The sequence below is a fragment of the Diorhabda sublineata genome, unplaced genomic scaffold (genome assembly GCF_026230105.1).
Source record: "Diorhabda sublineata isolate icDioSubl1.1 unplaced genomic scaffold, icDioSubl1.1 Dsub_13, whole genome shotgun sequence".
Classification (NCBI taxonomy): domain Eukaryota; kingdom Metazoa; phylum Arthropoda; class Insecta; order Coleoptera; family Chrysomelidae; genus Diorhabda; species Diorhabda sublineata.
The window spans coordinates 588069-607500 of NW_026614056.1; the positions used below are offsets into that span (position 1 = coordinate 588069).

A 19432-nucleotide genomic window follows, 5' to 3' on the forward strand; every position below is an offset into this window, starting at 1 on the left:
GTTTTGGGACCTTGTATGCGACAGGCCACTTTGACAGCATGATGACAAGTGTTGAGAACTGGCTCTGTCCAGGTCCGTGCGGCTTGCCGCGAAAAGACACATTTCTGATAGCCAAATGCCTCGTCATCTAATTAGTGACGCGCATGAATGGATTAACGAGATTCCCACTGTCCCTACCCACTCACTTTTATATCCGAACTCGGTAGAGAACGGATACGTTTGCTTCAGTGGCGTTAATCGACGGTGATCTCAAATATTCTTTATTTCATGCCGCGTGCACGTGACGAAGTGATGAACAGTGTTTTTATTGTATTGCGTGGTAAGTAAAAAGAAAAAAAAAAGAAAGAAACTTTATCTCAAATAATCTTTATTTTCCAAACCGTGTGCACGTGATAAAGTGATGAACATTTTTATTATTTTATGTTGTAAGTAAAAAGAAAAAAAAAAAAAAAAATTTTACCTCTATATTCTCGGCTCCAAACTGCGCGCACGTGTTAAAGTGCTGAACAGTATTTATATTATATTATATTATTTGTAAGTAAAAAAAAAAAAAAAAACTTTTATCTCTTAAATATAAAAAATCGACTAAGAGAACACCAAAGCAAAAAAAAAGACAAGAAACTGACTCAGAAGAAGAAGAAGAAGAGGAAGCAGGACAAACAAGACCACAACAGGAAACAAGTATGACAGATATAATGAAAAGGACGAAGACATTGACCAAAACAGTAGAACAGGCCATAACCAGAAGCTCACCAGAGTCCAAGGGAAAGATCAGCTTTACCAAAAAAGACCAACTGACTGTACGGGAAGCAATGACCGAAATGCAACAACTGGTTCATACACTCATAACTGTTGCATATGACCAAGAAGTAACGATCAACAGACTAAAGACTAACACGGACAAAGACAAAAATAACGACAAACTAGACATGATCTTAAATAAAGTAAACGACCTAGAGAGCAGACTGAACAAAGTGTCAATCCCAACACCTCCACAACCTAAAGTCACCCACCAAAACCTCCCGACTCAACCCACAACAAGGACATACGCCTCGCTGGTTGCACAAGCACCACAACCACAGACTTGGAACTCCCCCCCGAAAACACCGAGAGTTTTCGAGACCCTGGTCAAAAACGACACAGAGGACCCTCAGAGAGCTCTCGATATTGTTAAAAAAATTGTCAAACCAACTGACATAGAGACCATAAGAAGAACTAAAACCGGAATAATCCTTATAAACAAAGACAAAGACACACAAACAAAAATAAAAGAAAAACTAGACAACAACACAAATCTAAAGACAAAAGCAATGACGACGCAACAGGACCCGATAGTACTCATCACAGGCGTACAAAAAGGAATAAAAGCCGAAGATCTACTTCAAGACATACTAAACGAGAACGAGGACTTACAACGACAATTCGGGAATAGAATTAAAACAGAGTGCAAGAGACTCGGAGGTAGACCATGTCGCAATCCCTACAAGGAAAATATACTGCTTCAGTGCCCAGCCGACATCTTCAGAGCCATTAAGACAAAAGGACACATATACATAGACCTGACGAAACTCTACACACAAGAACACATCCCGGTGACCCTATGCTTCAAATGCAGCAGATACGGACACTCGGCCAAATACTGCACTGACCAAAAATACACCTGTTACCGGTGCGGAGACGCACACGACCCAAAAACATGTACAACGACAGACGTTAATTGCCACAATTGCAGACTGCTTAGATTACCACAAACAAGACACGAAGCAAGAGACAGAAACTGCCCAATATACATAAAAAAACTGAACGAGACAAGACGCAACATTAACTACTAAAACACACACACACACACACACAAAACAAAAGACAAACTAGAAACTCACAAACACAAAACACACAACAACATAGATGACAATAAAATTTTTACAGCATAATAGCGGAAAGGGTAAAAGAGCGACAGACCAGCTGCTACAAACATGTAACGAACAAGACATCGACATAATCCTAATACAAGAGCCATTCCACGACATAAAGCCACCTCCTAACTACATAATAACGAGTCACAATAAACATAGCAAAACATGTACAATCACAAAGGCCGTGTACAAACCGATTACGATCACCTCTATGACTGACGAGAATACCACAACCATCCAAATACAATTACAAGACACAACAATACACATCATCAATATATACGACGAGCCAGGGGGCAATAGAAATAAAAGACTAGATAGACACAGAAGGAAAATAGAGGAAATAAAAAACCCCTTTATACTGGCAGGAGACTTCAACGCCAAAAACACCGGATGGGGAGGAGACATAAATGACGACAGAGGAGAGGACATAGTGGACTGGATAACTTCGAGAACTTACTTTATAAATAACACACATGACAGCCCACCGACATTTATTAGCAACAGAGGGAAAAGCTGGGTAGACTTGACTATTACAAAGGAAATAACCTTAACGGACTGGATCGTACATAACGAGGAGACACTCAGCGACCACGCATATATAACATACAACATAAGACAAAACATGAGATATGATCGACAAAAAACAAATAAGACAAAATATGACTTTAACAACACAGATAACGAGAAAATTAAAAGAATCACGGATAATCTTGACTGGACCCTGCTCTACGACGTAGAAAGTACAGCGCAAAAATACCAAAACAACTACGTTAAAATCATGGAAAACGGGCTAAAAAAAGGAAAAAGGAAAAAAAGAAAAAAAACTCAAATATGGTGGACCCAAGAGCTGACCAGACTAAGACAGAAAACGAACAAGAAACGAAAACAATATCAACAAGAACAAAACACAATAGAAAGAGCAACTAAACTAAACTTATACAGAGAACAAAGAAGAATATACAAAAAAGAGATAAAAAGAAATAAAATAAACTCACTACGCCAATTTCTCACCGACAATGACCCGGATAATCCATGGGAAACAGCATATAGAATACTAAGAGCAGGGACCACAACCGACTACTCACTCAAAACGATAGAAAAACAGGACGGAACGTGGATAACTACAAGAGAGGAGACAATAATGACTTTACACGAAATGTACTTCCCCCCAGACGACATACAAAACGACACCCCACTACAAACCGAAAAAAGAAAAAATATGACCAGAGACTTTACGACACCCGAAGACCCGATCTTTACAGAACAAGAGGTACAGTGGACAGTAGCAATAATGAAAAACAAAAAAGCGACATCAAATGACAATATACCAAAAGAAATAATAAACATAACAAACGAATACAACGTCAAAGAACTAACATCACTATATAACGCATGCCTACAAGAAGGACACTTTCCTAACATTTGGAAGACCGCAGACATGGTGTGGTTACCAAAAAAGAACGGCTCCAAAAGACCAATCTGCCTGCTACCAACACTAGGGAAAATTCTCGACAAAATGACAGCAAAAAGACTAACTTACTACCTAGAACAGACAAACAATATTGACGAGAGGCAATACGGTTTCAGAGAGGGACGGACAACCACAGAAGCCATTGACAAAATAATCACAAAAATAAGACACAACAAAGACCACAAAATACATACGTTGGTCATAACATTAGACATGAGCAACGCGTTTAACACAGCCTGGACACCACAAGTGGTAGACATACTAAGACAAAAAAATATACCACGAAACATCGCTAAACTATGCACCGACTTCCTTAAGCACAGACACATACGAACCGAAAACATAGAGACCGACACACACAGAGGATGCCCACAAGGCTCCAGCCTCGGACCGGCTCTCTGGAATCTAATTATGGAGGACTGGTTCAGGTACTTAGACGAGACAGGAGGACTAGACATAGACGACATGATTCAAGCCTTTGCGGACGACCAAATAATCCTACTGACGGGAACCTCACTAAACGTTCTAGAGCGGAAATGGAGGAGCATCTGGGCCGCTTGCACAAAATGGGCTGAAAACCAAAAACTGACTTACAACAAAGAGAAGACAGAAATTATGTTCATACCCTACAAAACAACGAGACAACCGAGACTAAAAATGGACGGACATACAGTACAAATTAAAGACAACATAGAATATTTAGGACTGACAATTGACACAGGACTGCTATTCTTGGACCACATCAAAAAAGTTAGAAAAAAAACCTCTGACATAGCGAGTAAACTGATAGCAGTCACGGGAAGAAAATGGGGACGAAAACCGTTAATACTTCGACACATATACGAACACGCAATAAAACCTATGGTACTTTACGCCTCAGAAATATGGGGACATAGATACAAAGACTCCAGAATAATTAGACAACTAAGAGCAACAGAAAGACCTTACTTACTAGCTATAACAAAAGCATACAGGACAACACCCACCTCGGCCTTGCATGTACTTGCGGGGGTAACCCCCCTACAGGCGGACGCCGGGGCGAGATGGGAAACGTACATCAGACGAAAACCGCTACTAAACACGCTTCATACCTACACAACTGACAAACCACATCCGACCAGAAGACCACTACACCTACGTTTAACAGACGAGACACAAGAAGAACAAACTTCACAACTGCACATCTACACTGACGCTAGCAAAAAAGACGAGAGTTCAACCATAGGAATCTACATAAAAAACACCATACAAAAATATTATAAAATAAAGGTAACCACTACATGCGACATCAACACGCTCGAGATGTACGCTATATACATGGGAACAACAATACTACTCGAACTAGCGCAAAATACACCATCGACGGAAGTAACAATACATACAGACTCAAAGAACGCAATATACACACTACAACACATGAATACTAACACAAAAATCACAGCAAAACTGACAAAAAATATACAAGACCTTGAACAAACGGGAAAAACGATTACGATACAATACACAAACAGACAACGTCACGGAATGCAAATAGCAGATAGGTTAGCGAAAGAGGCGCACGAACAACCGGAACAGACAACTAAACTTTTCACCAAAAACATGTACAAACAAGAACGACATACCCTTGCAATGAGACATTGGCAACAGCTATGGGACAACGAAACAACAGGACGCAAAACCTATGAGTGGATAAAACACACAAAACATAAGTACGCAGACCTGAACTGGAAAACAATACAAGCACTTACCGGACACGGACATATCCAAACATATTACGAGCGTTTCAACTTACGAGAAACAGACGGTAACTGCACACACTGCCAGACTCCGGAGACTATACAACATGTAAGAAATGACTGCACAGAACACGACAGACTGCAAGCCAGAACCCTACTCACAACAAGACTCAGGACACTTGACATTCAATACCCGCCAACAGACATAGACATACACAACGAGACGATCGCCGTATGGCTGAACGAGTGGGCGCAACAGACCATTCATGACGACGAAACAAATTGAATAAAGGGCTCTTTAAGCAGTATGACAACAAAACAAAAAAAAAAAAAAATTCTATTCCCAGACTACAGATTGCGAAGAACGAACTATCGGGACCTGCCTGGACACACGACAAAAACAGACCAAAATATAGACAAAAGACAGAAAAGACTAGACTAACGAAAGTATATAAGTTTAAAAATAGTATATTGTTATATTTAGAAATAAGTTATTTAGCTTTAAGTATCGTATGTAAATTCTAAAATAGGACAAAGAAAAAGAAATTTGGGATCTTCTTCCCCGCTCATTTTTAGGAGTAGAGGAGATGGGATGGGTTCTCTTGACAGTGGTCTCGGTGGATTCTGGGCGGAAACTAGCCTTATGCCGCAAGGTAGGTGGGCCGTGGCACTGCGTAATATCACCACGGTGATGGATGCAGTGTCACAAACCTCGGTAACGTGTGTAAATATATATATATATATATATATATATATATATATATATAACATATATAAATATATATATATATATATATAACATATATAAATATATATATATGTATATATATTCGTCTTGTCGATTAGACGAAATTCTTCCGTTTTTATTGATATAACATGCCGTTTTCGATTATACAACAACTATATTGTTAATAGTGTTGTATTTCGGAAGCGGCATTTTTTATAAGCACATTTTCATAAAGCTTCTTTTTTTGGAAACAATTTAATGACATTACATTTCATACTAATCTTCATATTCGATTGAACGAGGTTTTCAAGCAATATTATTGTGTATCCAAAACTCGAGACGTGTTTTCTCATTATATATTTCAGATAGAATTCCATTTTTCACACACTTTTTTTCGTTTCAACTTTTTATATACATCTTTTACCGTTAATATTATATTTTCTAATATTGTTACGGCTTCTATTTTATTCATTGATTCATAACACAATTTTTCGGTTAAACTTTTTATATAAGTTTTTTTAGTCATTCGTAAGCTCATTTGTCGTATCGATGGTTCCTATTTTTCCATTACAAATTCATATACCATTTTTCCGTTAAGGTTAGTTATTTTTCTGTGGCCATTACTATTTTCACAACACTTTTATATAAAACACCTCGGACGGATGTAGAGACATCCAGAACATCTATATCCATTGAATTTTCACAATTCATTTTTTTCATCAAGTTCCTAGATAGAGAGCGATCTAATTTCATAATACTTGTTTTTTTTCATCATTATTACTATCTTCATAAAACTTTTATATAACACACCTCGAACGGCTTCTACATACAAAACATCTCCATTCAATTTTCACAATTCATCTTTTTCGACAAATTCTTATATCCTACCGGCCAGAAGCCACACTAAACACGGTTTTATAGACACTAGCGCCCTCTGCCGGCCAGAAGCCACACTTAACACGGTTTTATAGACACTAGCGCCCTCTGCCGGCCAGAAGACAAACTAAACACGGTTTTATAGACACTAGCGCCCTCTGCCGGCCAGGCGCCAAACTTGACACGAATTTACAGACACTAGCGCCACCTGCCGGCCAGAAGCCACACTTAACACGGTTTTATAGACACTAGCGCCCTCTGCCGGCCAGACGCCAAACTTGACACGAATTTACAGACACTAGCGCCCTCTGCCGGCCAGAAGCCACACTTAACACGGTTTTATAGACACTAGCGCCCTCTGCCGGCCAGACGCCAAACTTGACACGAATTTACAGACACTAGCGCCCTTTGCCGGCCAGAAGCCACACTTAACACGGTTTTATAGACACTAGCGCCCTCTGCCGGCCAGGCGCCAAACTTGACACGGTTTTTTTTTTTCGATATTATTACTATTTCATACAACTTTTATATGTTACACCTCGACAAGTTCTTATATCCTACCGGCCAGAAGAAAAACTAAACACGGTTTTATAGACACTAGCGCCCTCTGCCGGCCAGAAGACAAACTTAACACGGTTTTATAGACACTAGCGCCACCTGACGGCCAGGCGCCAAACTTGACACGGTTTTATAGACACTAGCGCCACCTGCCGGCAAGAAGACAAACTAAACACGGTTTTATAGACACTAGCGCCCTCTGCCGGCCAAACGCCAAACTTAACACGGTTTTATAGGCACTAGCGCCACCTGCCGGCCAGATGACAAACTAAACACGGTCTTATAGACACTAGCGCCACCTGACGGCCAGGCGCCAAACTTGACACGGTTTTATAGACACTAGCGCCACCTGCCGGCCAGAAGCCACACTTAACACGGTTTTATAGACACTAGCGCCCTCTGCCGGCCAGGCGCCAAACTTGATACGGTTTTATAGACACGATTTTTTTTTTCGTTATCATTACTATTTCATACAACTTTTATATGTTACACCTCGAACAGTTTCTATTCTCATAAAACTTTCAACTAACCTAACCTAACCTAACCTAACCTAACCTAACCTAACCTAACCTATCCTAACCTAACCTAACCTAACCTGTCCTATCCTATCCTAACCTAACCTAACCTAACCTAACCTTTTTTTTAGTGTGGATGGGCAAATCTTCATAATACCAATCAGAAAGTGTCCCAGATTTGCATCGCTTCACACAACCTAACCTAACATACATCTATTTCTTTATTTTTGGACAAGTACCTATATCGAGCGGCAATCTAATTTCATAATACTTTTTTCCCTTTGTATTACTATTTTCATAAAACTTTTATATGTTACACCTCGGACGGCTTCTACATACAAAACATCTCCATTCAACTTTCATATCTCATTTCATAATACCTGTTTTTCATTATTATCACTAATTTCATACAACTTTTATATAATACATCTCGTACGTTCGTTCATCGAGCGGCGATCTAATTTCATAATACATTTTTTCCGTTATTGTCAATATTTTCCATAACACTTTTATATAATATACCTCGAACGGCTCCTACATACAAAACATCTCCATTCAACTTTCACAATTCATCTTTTTCGACAAGTTCATATATTTAGGGAAAATCTAATTTCATAATAATTGTTTTTCATAATTATTACTATTTTCATACAACTTTTATATAATACATCTCGTACGTTCGTTCATCGAGCGGCGATCTAATTTCATAATACATTTTTTCCGTTATTGTCAATATTTTCCATAACACTTTTATATAATATACCTCGAACGGTTCCTACATACAAAACATCTCCATTCAACTTTTACAATTCATCTTTTTCGACAAGTTCATGTTCATATATTTAGGGAAAATCTCATTTCATAATACTTGTTTTTCATAATTATTACTATTTTCATACAACTTTTATATAATACATCTCGTACGTTCGTTCATCGAGCGGCGATCTAATTTCATAATACATTTTTTCCGTTATTGTTAATATTTTCCATAACACTTTTATATAATATACCTCGAACGGTTCCTACATACAAAACATCTCCATTCAACTTTCACAATTCATCTTTTTCGACAAGTTCATATATTTAGGGAAAATCTCATTTCATAATACTTGTTTTTCATAATTATTACTATTTTCATACAACTTTTATATAATACATCTCGTACGTTCGTTCATCGAGCGGCGATCTAATTTCATAATACATTTTTTCCGTTATTGTCAATATTTTCCATAACACTTTTATATAATATACCTCGAACGGTTCCTACATACAAAACATCTCCATTCAACTTTCACAATTTATCTTTTTCGACAAGTTCATATATTTAGGGAAAATCTCATTTCATAATACTTGTTTTTCATAATTATTACTATTTTCATACAACTTTTATATAATACATCTCGTACGTTCGTTCATCGAGCGGCGATCTAATTTCATAATACATTTTTTCCGTTATTGTTAATATTTTCCATAACACTTTTATATAATATACCTCGAACGGCTCCTACATACAAAACATCTCCATTCAATTTTCGCAATTCATCTTTTTCGACAAGTTCTTATATCGAGCGGAATATAATTTCATACTACTTGTTTTTCATTATTATCACTAATTTAATACAACTTTTATATAATACATCTCGGACGTTCATACATCGAGCGGCGATCTAATTTCATAATACTTTTTTCCGTTATTGTTAATATTTTCATAGCACTTTTATATTATATACCTCGAACGGCTCCTACATAAAAAACAACTCCATTCAACTTTCACAATTCATCTTTTTCGACAAGTTCCTAAGTCGAGCGGAATATAATTTCATACTACTTGTTTTTCATTATTATCACTAATTTAATACAACTTTTATATAATACATCTCGGACGTTCATACATCGAGCGGCGATCTAATTTCATAATACTTTTTTCCGTTATTGTTAATATTTTCATAGCACTTTTATATAATATACCTCGAACGGCTCCTACATACAAAACATCTCCATTCAACTTTCACAATTCATCTTTTTCGACAAGTTCATATATTTAGGGAAAATCTCATTTCATAATACTTGTTTTTCATAATTATTACTATTTTCATACAACTTTTATATAATACATCTCGTACGTTCGTTCATCGAGCGGCGATCTAATTTCATAATACATTTTTTCCGTTATTGTCAATATTTTCCATAACACTTTTATATAATATACCTCGAACGGCTCCTACACACAAAACGTCTCCATTCAACTTTCACAATTCATTTTTTTCGAAAAGTTCCTATATCGAGCGGAATATAATTTCGTTATACTTCATTTTTCATTATTATCACTATTTTCATACAACTTTTATATAATACATCTCGTACGTTCGTACATCGAGCGGCAATCTAATTTCATAATACTTTTTTTCCGTTATTGTTAATATTTTCCATAACACTTTTACGTCTCGGACGGTATGAAGTTTCATAATACTTCTTTTTAATATTCATAATACATCTTTTATATATTTTCACTATACATCTTTATTAATGTTAATGTAGAAAGCGTACCGTTGTACAGCGCACATATATGTGTGGTGTATCGAAGTTGACGTCTCGTTAAATTTTAATGAACTCGTTATAATTTACGTAAAGACGTTGTATCGGTCATTCCACATTATAGTGGATTATATAGTTTTCTGAAAGGGTCCCCGTTCTCCTCCAATATATTATCGTATATTGCTAGCGGTTCCCTTTTTAGATATTATATCAATATATCCACAAATTAAATTATATATTGCGAGATCGCGAATTTAGCTAGCGTTTTACCGCGAGCGATTCATATGCGATCGTCTATAAAAATATATATAATAATATAACATTTATATTATTACACAAAATTGCGATAACTCTCATTATTCCGAGCGAGAATAAAAATTTCGTTCATTATTATCTAATTGTAAACCATGTCGCTTACAATCTAGCGAAGGGTAGAGATAATGTCGAAATTCTATTCCGGTCGACGTAATTATATCTTATTTAAAATATCATTTCGATTAAATTTTAGATAAATTTATAGTCGATTCGGTGAAAATTTTATGAAATATAAGAAAAATATATTATAATATATAAAGCGTGGCGCCGAAAATTATATATTTTCAATAATAAGCGCAGCAAACACCACGCAAACGAAAAAGTAAATAACAATGTGTTTATTATATACGAGAATATAGATGAATATAAAATATTATGTGTATAAATATAAAATATATGTAATATGAAAAAACGTCATCATAATTCTCATCCTCACATTATGTGGTGGATATTGTTATTAAAACTTTTTCGATAATAGTTTTATTATATATAAAATACACAAATAGTAGTTCCCTGGTTGATCCTGCCAGTAGTCATATGCTTGTCTCAAAGATTAAGCCATGCATGTCTCAGTACAAGCCAAATTAAGGTGAAACCGCGAAAGGCTCATTAAATCAGTTATGGTTCCTTAGATCGTACCCACATTTACTTGGATAACTGTGGTAATTCTAGAGCTAATACATGCAAACAGAGTTCCGACCGGAGACGGAAGGAGCGCTTTTATTAGATCAAAACCAATCGGTGGCGGGCTTGCTCGTCATCGTACAATTTGGTGACTCTGAATAACTTTTCGCTGATCGCACGGTCTCGCACCGGCGACGCATCTTTCAAATGTCTGCCTTATCAACTGTCGATGGTAGGTTCTGCGCCTACCATGGTTGTAACGGGTAACGGGGAATCAGGGTTCGATTCCGGAGAGGGAGCCTGAGAAACGGCTACCACATCCAAGGAAGGCAGCAGGCGCGCAAATTACCCACTCCCGGCACGGGGAGGTAGTGACGAAAAATAACGATACGGGACTCATCCGAGGCCCCGTAATCGGAATGAGTACACTCTAAACCCTTTAACGAGGATCAATTGGAGGGCAAGTCTGGTGCCAGCAGCCGCGGTAATTCCAGCTCCAATAGCGTATATTAAAGTTGTTGCGGTTAAAAAGCTCGTAGTCGAATCTGTGTCCCACGCCGCTGGTTCATCGTACGCGGTGTCAACTGGCGTGTCGTGGGACGTCCTGCCGGTGGGCTTAGCTCGCAAGGGCGGCCCAACTCAATCCCGCCGCGGTGCTCTTGACTGAGTGTCGAGGTGGGCCGGCACGTTTACTTTGAACAAATTAGAGTGCTTAAAGCAGGCCAAAATTTTGCCTGAATACTGTGTGCATGGAATAATGGAATAGGACCTCGGTTCTATTTTGTTGGTTTTCGGAACCCCGAGGTAATGATTAATAGGAACGGATGGGGGCATTCGTATTGCGACGTTAGAGGTGAAATTCTTGGATCGTCGCAAGACGGACAGAAGCGAAAGCATTTGCCAAAAACGCTTTCATTGATCAAGAACGAAAGTTAGAGGTTCGAAGGCGATCAGATACCGCCCTAGTTCTAACCATAAACGATGCCAGCTAGCGATCCGCCGACGTTCCTCCGATGACTCGGCGGGCAGCTTCCGGGAAACCAAAGCTTTTGGGTTCCGGGGGAAGTATGGTTGCAAAGCTGAAACTTAAAGGAATTGACGGAAGGGCACCACCAGGAGTGGAGCCTGCGGCTTAATTTGACTCAACACGGGAAACCTCACCAGGCCCGGACACCGGAAGGATTGACAGATTGAGAGCTCTTTCTTGATTCGGTGGGTGGTGGTGCATGGCCGTTCTTAGTTGGTGGAGCGATTTGTCTGGTTAATTCCGATAACGAACGAGACTCTAGCCTGCTAACTAGGCGTATTTCGACATCCCAAAGGCCCGTCGGTATTGAGTTTCGGCTCTTGCCGTTCGCGGTTTTTACTGTCGGCGTACAAATAATTCTTCTTAGAGGGACAGGCGGCTTCTAGCCGCACGAGATTGAGCAATAACAGGTCTGTGATGCCCTTAGATGTTCTGGGCCGCACGCGCGCTACACTGAAGGAATCAGCGTGTCCTCCCTGGCCGAGCGGCCCGGGTAACCCGCTGAACCTCCTTCGTGCTAGGGATTGGGGCTTGCAATTGTTCCCCATGAACGAGGAATTCCCAGTAAGCGCGAGTCATAAGCTCGCGTTGATTACGTCCCTGCCCTTTGTACACACCGCCCGTCGCTACTACCGATTGAATGATTTAGTGAGGTCTTCGGACTGAGCGCGGTGGCGTTTCGGCGTCGCCGATGCTTCGGAAAGATGACCAAACTTGATCATTTAGAGGAAGTAAAAGTCGTAACAAGGTTTCCGTAGGTGAACCTGCGGAAGGATCATTACAGAGTATTTGTTCGTTTTTAAACAAAAAATAAAAAAACGAAATCAAGTCTGTATTATTATATTATATATAATTGTGAAAGAAATTTTTCTTTTCTACAAAATAATCGAACTCTTCAAAAGAAAATTTATATATGATATAAATATATGATGTATATATATTGAAATTTTTTTTTTTTTTTTTTATAAAATTCGAACAAGTTTCGAATAATATTTAAAAAAAAAAAAGATAAATATATTTCATACGTCTATAAAATATATATCTACATATATAAATTTACAGTAAAAATAACGAAAAATTTTTATCATAGATTAGTAGAAGGAGTCGACGACGACGACGACGACGAACGACGATGACGACACAATAGTAGTAACAATATATTTTTATTATTATATATATATATATTAACGATTGACAGAACGATCATTAACAAAATTTCTTGTTAACTAAAAACGTTCTAATATAAAGAATCGTTATTATAATAAACGAAAAATATATAGATTATTGAAACGTCGTCTGTTGTTGTTGTTGTTGTTGTTGTCGTCGTGTGTGTCTGTCTTCTGTATTTTTATGGAGAAATTTTATTTCGTTTTTTTATTATTACATAAGTTTTTTATCGATCGAAGGTAATACAAAAAAATTTCGACAATATTATATGTGATGATGATTATGTGAGATGATAAGACATTTTCTTCATCCGGGTACCTAAACGAAACTTTTAAGCACGTGTCGATTCTTTCGATATGTATAAAAATTCGTTTTAGAAATAATATTTCACGTATTATTTTATTTCGAAGGTGTTCGAAGATTTACGCCCGACCGTGTCGAAATTTGTATAAAACTTTCAAGATTAAAAAACTTGTAATAATTAAGAGGAATATATCGTGCGAGATATCTGTCTATGCGCGCCTCGTTTGTAATAAAACATGTGCAGCGGTTAAAATTTATCGGATATTTTTAAGTACGATATTATAATTTCTCTAAAATTTATATATAATTACCATTTAATAAATAATATATATATATATATATATATATATATATTATATAAATGTCGTTAGATAATTCTATACGCGTATAAAATATTATAATATTATTATTAATTTAATAATCAAATATTAAAAATACGACGAATAGAATATGAGAAAACGACATAATAAAATGATTACCCTGAACGGTGAATCACTTGGCTCGTGGGTCGATGAAGAACGCAGCTAATTGCGCGTCAACTTGTGAACTGCAGGACACATGAACATCGACATTTCGAACGCACATTGCGGTCCTCGGATACTCGTTCCCGGACCACTCCTGACTGAGGGTCGTATCAATTTAAAAGACTGCTTAGAATTTAAAATTTTTCAATTTATTATAGAAAAATAAATGACTAAGCGTGTTGGATGTGTGAGACACAATAACGCACACTAAAAGAAAACACACGCACATACTATAAACTTGTGCGTATTTTTTTTTTGTGCGGCATCCTAAAATGCGAAAAGCAGCGTAAATTTTTTATAGAAAAAATTTGCGCAATTTTTGAACACAACGACGCTATTACTACCATAAATTGATCGTGTGTATTTTTATATGAAATACATAAAATTTGTTTGGTAGAGTTATATTTACGTATATATAGTCGATAAATAAGTGTATATATTATATATATTTAAAATGATAACGCGGTCGTCGTGTCCGAGAGAAATAATAAAGTTTCGAAGACTGGACGTCTGACCAGTGTTTTTTTTTATATCATTTATACTGTATCGACAAAATATATGAATTTATATATATATATATATATATATATATATATATATATATATGTATAACTTGCTCTGCCGCCTCTATAAATAAAAACAAATAATGTTATATTTCATATAATGTGATTAAACACACGTTTTTTTTTTGTGATATTTTAGCGAATTGTATTTAAATATTATAGATATATTATAATATATCGACCTCAGAGCAGGTGAGATTACCCGCTGAATTTAAGCATATTACTAAGCGGAGGAAAAGAAACTAACTAGGATTCCCTTAGTAGCTGCGAGCGAACAGGGAAAAGCCCAGCACCGAATCCCGTGGTCGATATCGGCCACCGGGAAATGTGGTGTTAGGGAGGATCCGTTTATCACGAGATCGTGCGGCGCGTCCAAGTCCTTCTTGAACGGGGCCACAGCCCATAGAGGGTGCCAGGCCCGTAGCGACCGTTGCCGATTGCGTGAGGATCTCTCCTGAGAGTCGGGTTGCTTGAGAGTGCAGCCCTAAGTGGGTGGTAAACTCCATCTAAGGCTAAATATGACCACGAGACCGATAGCGAACAAGTACCGTGAGGGAAAGTTGAAAAGCACTTTGAAGAGAGAGTTCAAGAGTACGTGAAACCGTTCAGGGGTAAACCTGAGAAACCCGAAAGGTCGAAAGAGGAAATTCATTCGCGTTTCGATAATTGAAGTTGAACGTTTGTATGACGGATATTGTTGTTGTTTCGGCAACACAATAAATCGCGTTTTACGTTTTTCTAATCGATATCGAACGCGTGCACTTTTCCTCTAGTAGGACGTCGTGATCCGTTGGGTGTCTGTTTAAGACTCGAGGTGGAGACCACTTGATTTTTTCATGCGGACCCTCGATATTCCGACAGACTCGCTCGACGGTACAAATATGGCGCGGGGCCGCTAAATTATAATTAGCGTTCGGCCCGTAGCAAGAGCGTTTCGTGTTTGACGGTAATCGGACATAATGCCGATTCTGTCCCGGAACGACTGTTGGTTACGGTGTTCTCGAACAGACCTCGTTTCGAAACGCCGATCAACGACGCTATCGATTTGGGTAATTTCAGGACCCGTCTTGAAACACGGACCAAGGAGTCTAGCATGTGCGCGAGTCATTGGGAAATAACTAAACCTAAAGGCGTAATGAAAGTAAAGGTTTACCTCGCGTAGACCAAGGGAGGATAAGCGATTTGCTTTTTTAATAAATTGGATCGCTTCGCACTCCCGGGGCGTCTCGTTCTCATTACGAGAAGAGGCGCACCAAGAGCGTACACGCTGGGACCCGAAAGATGGTGAACTATGCCTGGTCAGGACGAAGTCAGGGGAAACCCTGATGGAGGTCCGTAGCGATTCTGACGTGCAAATCGATCGTCGGAACTGGGTATAGGGGCGAAAGACTAATCGAACCATCTAGTAGCTGGTTCCCTCCGAAGTTTCCCTCAGGATAGCTGGCGCTCGTAGCGTACGAGTTTCATCCGGTAAAGCGAATGATTAGAGGCATTGGGGTCGAAACGACCTCAACCTATTCTCAAACTTTAAATGGGTGAGATCTCCGGCTTGCTCGAACTTATGAAGCCGCGAGACTCGAATCAGAGTGCCAAGTGGGCCATTTTTGGTAAGCAGAACTGGCGCTGTGGGATGAACCAAACGTCGAGTTAAAGCGCCAAAATCGACGCTTATGGGATACCATGAAAGGCGTTGGTAACTTAAGACAGCAGGACGGTGGCCATGGAAGTCGGAATCCGCCAAGGAGTGTGTAACAACTCACCTGCCGAAGTTACTAGCCCTGAAAATGGATGGCGCTGAAGCGTCGTGCTTATACTCGACCGTCAGCGGCATGTGCGGTTCGCGTTTTGCGCGCGACCATGAAGCTCTGACGAGTAGGAGGGTCGCGGCGGTGTGCGCAGAAGGATTGGCCGTGAGGCCGTCTGGAGCCGCCGTCGGTGCAGATCTTGGTGGTAGTAGCAAATACTCCAGCGAGGCCCTGGAGGACTGACGTGGAGAAGGGTTTCGTGTGAACAGCCGTTGCACACGAGTCAGTCGATCCTAAGCCCTAGGCGAAAGCCGATGTTGATGTGGTGTAGCTTTATTATTTACGTACGTACGTACGTGTGTACGTGTACACAAACACGTAAAAAGTTTGTACACACCCATCGGGCGAAAGGGAATCCGGTTCCTATTCCGGAACCCGGCAGCGGAACCGTCAAAAAGTCGGGCCCTCGCAAGAGAGTTCGTCGGGGTAACCCAAAAGGACCTGGAGACGCCGTCGGGAGATCCGGGAAGAGTTTTCTTTTCTGCATAAGCGTTCGAGTTCCATGGAATCCTCTAGCAGGGAGATATGGTTTGGAACGCGAAGAGCACCGCAGTTGCAGCGGTGTCCGGATCTTCCCCTCGGACCTTGAAAATCCAGGAGAGGGCCACGTGGAGGCTCGCGCCGGTTCGTACCCATATCCGCAGCAGGTCTCCAAGGTGAAGAGCCTCTAGTCGATAGAATAATGTAGGTAAGGGAAGTCGGCAAATTGGATCCGTAACTTCGGGATAAGGATTGGCTCTGAGGATCGGGGCGTGTCGGGCTTGGCGAGGAAGTGGGTCACGGCTGACGTGCCGGGCCTGGGCGAGGTGAAGTAATTGGAGCATCTCTCTCCTTCCTTCATGGTTGGAGTATTTGTGATGATTATGGATCCGAGTTCGGTCCCGTGCCTTGGCCTCCCGCGGAACCGTCTTGCTGCGAGGTTCCATATTACCTTAATCGGTATTTGGATATCCTCTTCGGCCGCCATTCAACGGTCAGCTCAGAACTGGCACGGACTAGGGGAATCCGACTGTCTAATTAAAACAAAGCATTGCGATGGCCCCAACGGGTGTTGACTCAATGTGATTTCTGCCCAGTGCTCTGAATGTCAAAGTGAAGAAATTCAAGCAAGCGCGGGTAAACGGCGGGAGTAACTATGACTCTCTTAATATTATTGCAAGCCTCGACACAGTATCGCAATGGTCCATCCTGCGAGCTCTGAACAGGTTCGGTATAGACGAGACAACTAAGAGGTATATAATGGACTCGTACCTAAAATCATATACCATAGTCTCTGCTGGCAATAAGAAAACCAGAAGAATAAACATCGATAGAGGCGTAAAGCAGGGAGACCCTTTATCGCCCTATCTTTTTAATTTAGTAGTGGACGAGTTGGTTTGCGAACTAGAGAATGGTGGGTCGGGCATACCTGTCTCAGATGACATGAAGGTATCAGTACTAGCGTATGCGGATGACCTAGTGCTGTTGGCCGAGTCTGTCAAGGGTGCCACAAAGCAGCTTAGAACTGTTACTGAGTTCTTTGCGAAGCGAGGGATGTCGATTAACCCGACAAAGAGTGTTGCCATATCGGTTAACGTCAACCGAGGCAACAAACACTCTTACGTGGTTACTCGGCCTCTATTCGCGGCAGAGGGTCAGTTCATCCGCCAATTAACACCTCAGGATATGTTTAAATACCTGGGCAGGCGGTATGGAGTCATGGGACAGACTCGATCCACCATTTCCGACCTCAAAATCCAGCTCGACAGAATTAACAAAGCAGGACTACAACCAGCACAGAAACTGAACATCATTAAACATTTCTTGTTGCCACGCATACAAGATCAACTACAAAGCGCCATAGTCACCAAGAAAACTCTAAAAGCCGCTGATACGATCATCAGAGTATCCGTCAGAAAGTTTCTTGGTCTGAACCGAACATGTGCTGATGCTTATCTGCATGCCCCTATAAGAGGTGGCGGCTTGGGTATAACTTGCTTATCCCAACAAGTGCCCGCCATAATGAAAAGACGCTTTAATAACTTGATAAATAGTGCTACGCCAACAACGGCAGCTGTTCTTTCCCTGCCTTATAGCGTCAAACTATATGAAAAACTGTTGAAGTGGACAAATGACAGCGGCGGCAGCAGTAGCATCATCGCACGGCAGATGATCGAGAGGCTGGAAAACGGATATTCTGGCAATGGTCTCCATCAAGGTGACTGCTCCACAGAAAGTGGTAGCTGGGTCAACAACCCTCCGCCCTACTGGTCAGGGTCAGATTTTAAAAGAGCTGTGCAACTTCGAGGCAATCTCCTTCCTACTAAGGGCATCCCGTCCAATCCACTACATGAGAGAAAATGTAGGATGGGATGTGATCGTAACGAGTCACTTAGCCATGTTCTACAAAAATGTCCTGCGGCACATTGGCAGAGAATAAGGCGGCATGACCAGCTCGTTACGCTAACGCGAAAAATTGCCGAGAAGAAAGGATGGGTAGTAGAAGTTGAACCCCATATTAGATGTATCGACGGCGCATTGAAGAAACCCGATCTCGTGCTCCAGATGGGTTCAAGAGCGATAGTGTGCGACATTGCCGTCAGCTGGGAGGGACCTAGCTCCCTTTCCCTAGCCGCTCTGAATAAGAGCGCCATATATAGCGAGCCACGCTTCCTAAGTGCCATGACATCCCGATACCCTGGGAAACATATCGTCGTGGCCCCTCTAGTCGTGGGAGCGCGTGGAATCTGGTGTCGAGATAATAATATCATTTCTAGTATTCTCGGCTTTT

At 40.1% G+C, this 19432-nt stretch overlaps 2 protein-coding genes, 2 non-coding genes and 1 pseudogene across 4 annotated transcripts; all 5 read left to right on the plus strand.

Annotated features, from left to right (window-relative positions):
* The first annotated feature begins 1905 nt into the window (after positions 1 to 1905).
* LOC130452035 (uncharacterized) lies at positions 1906 to 3415 on the plus strand. The gene is made up of 2 exons (XM_056791387.1): positions 1906 to 3186; positions 3323 to 3415. The coding sequence occupies exons 1-2, from the start codon at positions 1906 to 1908 to the stop codon at positions 3413 to 3415; spliced, it is 1374 nt and encodes a 457-aa protein (XP_056647365.1).
* Positions 3416 to 3432: 17 nt separating this feature from the next.
* Positions 3433 to 5409, plus strand: LOC130452036 (uncharacterized). The gene has a single exon (XM_056791388.1). It carries the CDS (start codon positions 3433 to 3435, stop codon positions 5407 to 5409), a length of 1977 nt encoding a protein of 658 aa, XP_056647366.1.
* A 5750-nt stretch (positions 5410 to 11159) lies between these two features.
* LOC130452045 (small subunit ribosomal RNA) lies at positions 11160 to 13081 on the plus strand. The gene has a single exon (XR_008910825.1). It is a non-coding gene; the product is annotated as a small subunit ribosomal RNA (ribosomal RNA).
* Positions 13082 to 14246: 1165 nt separating this feature from the next.
* Positions 14247 to 14402, plus strand: LOC130452038 (5.8S ribosomal RNA). The gene has a single exon (XR_008910818.1). It is a non-coding gene; the product is annotated as a 5.8S ribosomal RNA (ribosomal RNA).
* Positions 14403 to 15035: 633 nt separating this feature from the next.
* LOC130452065 (large subunit ribosomal RNA) overlaps positions 15036 to 19432 on the plus strand; it is a 6350-nt pseudogene continuing 1953 nt past the window's right edge.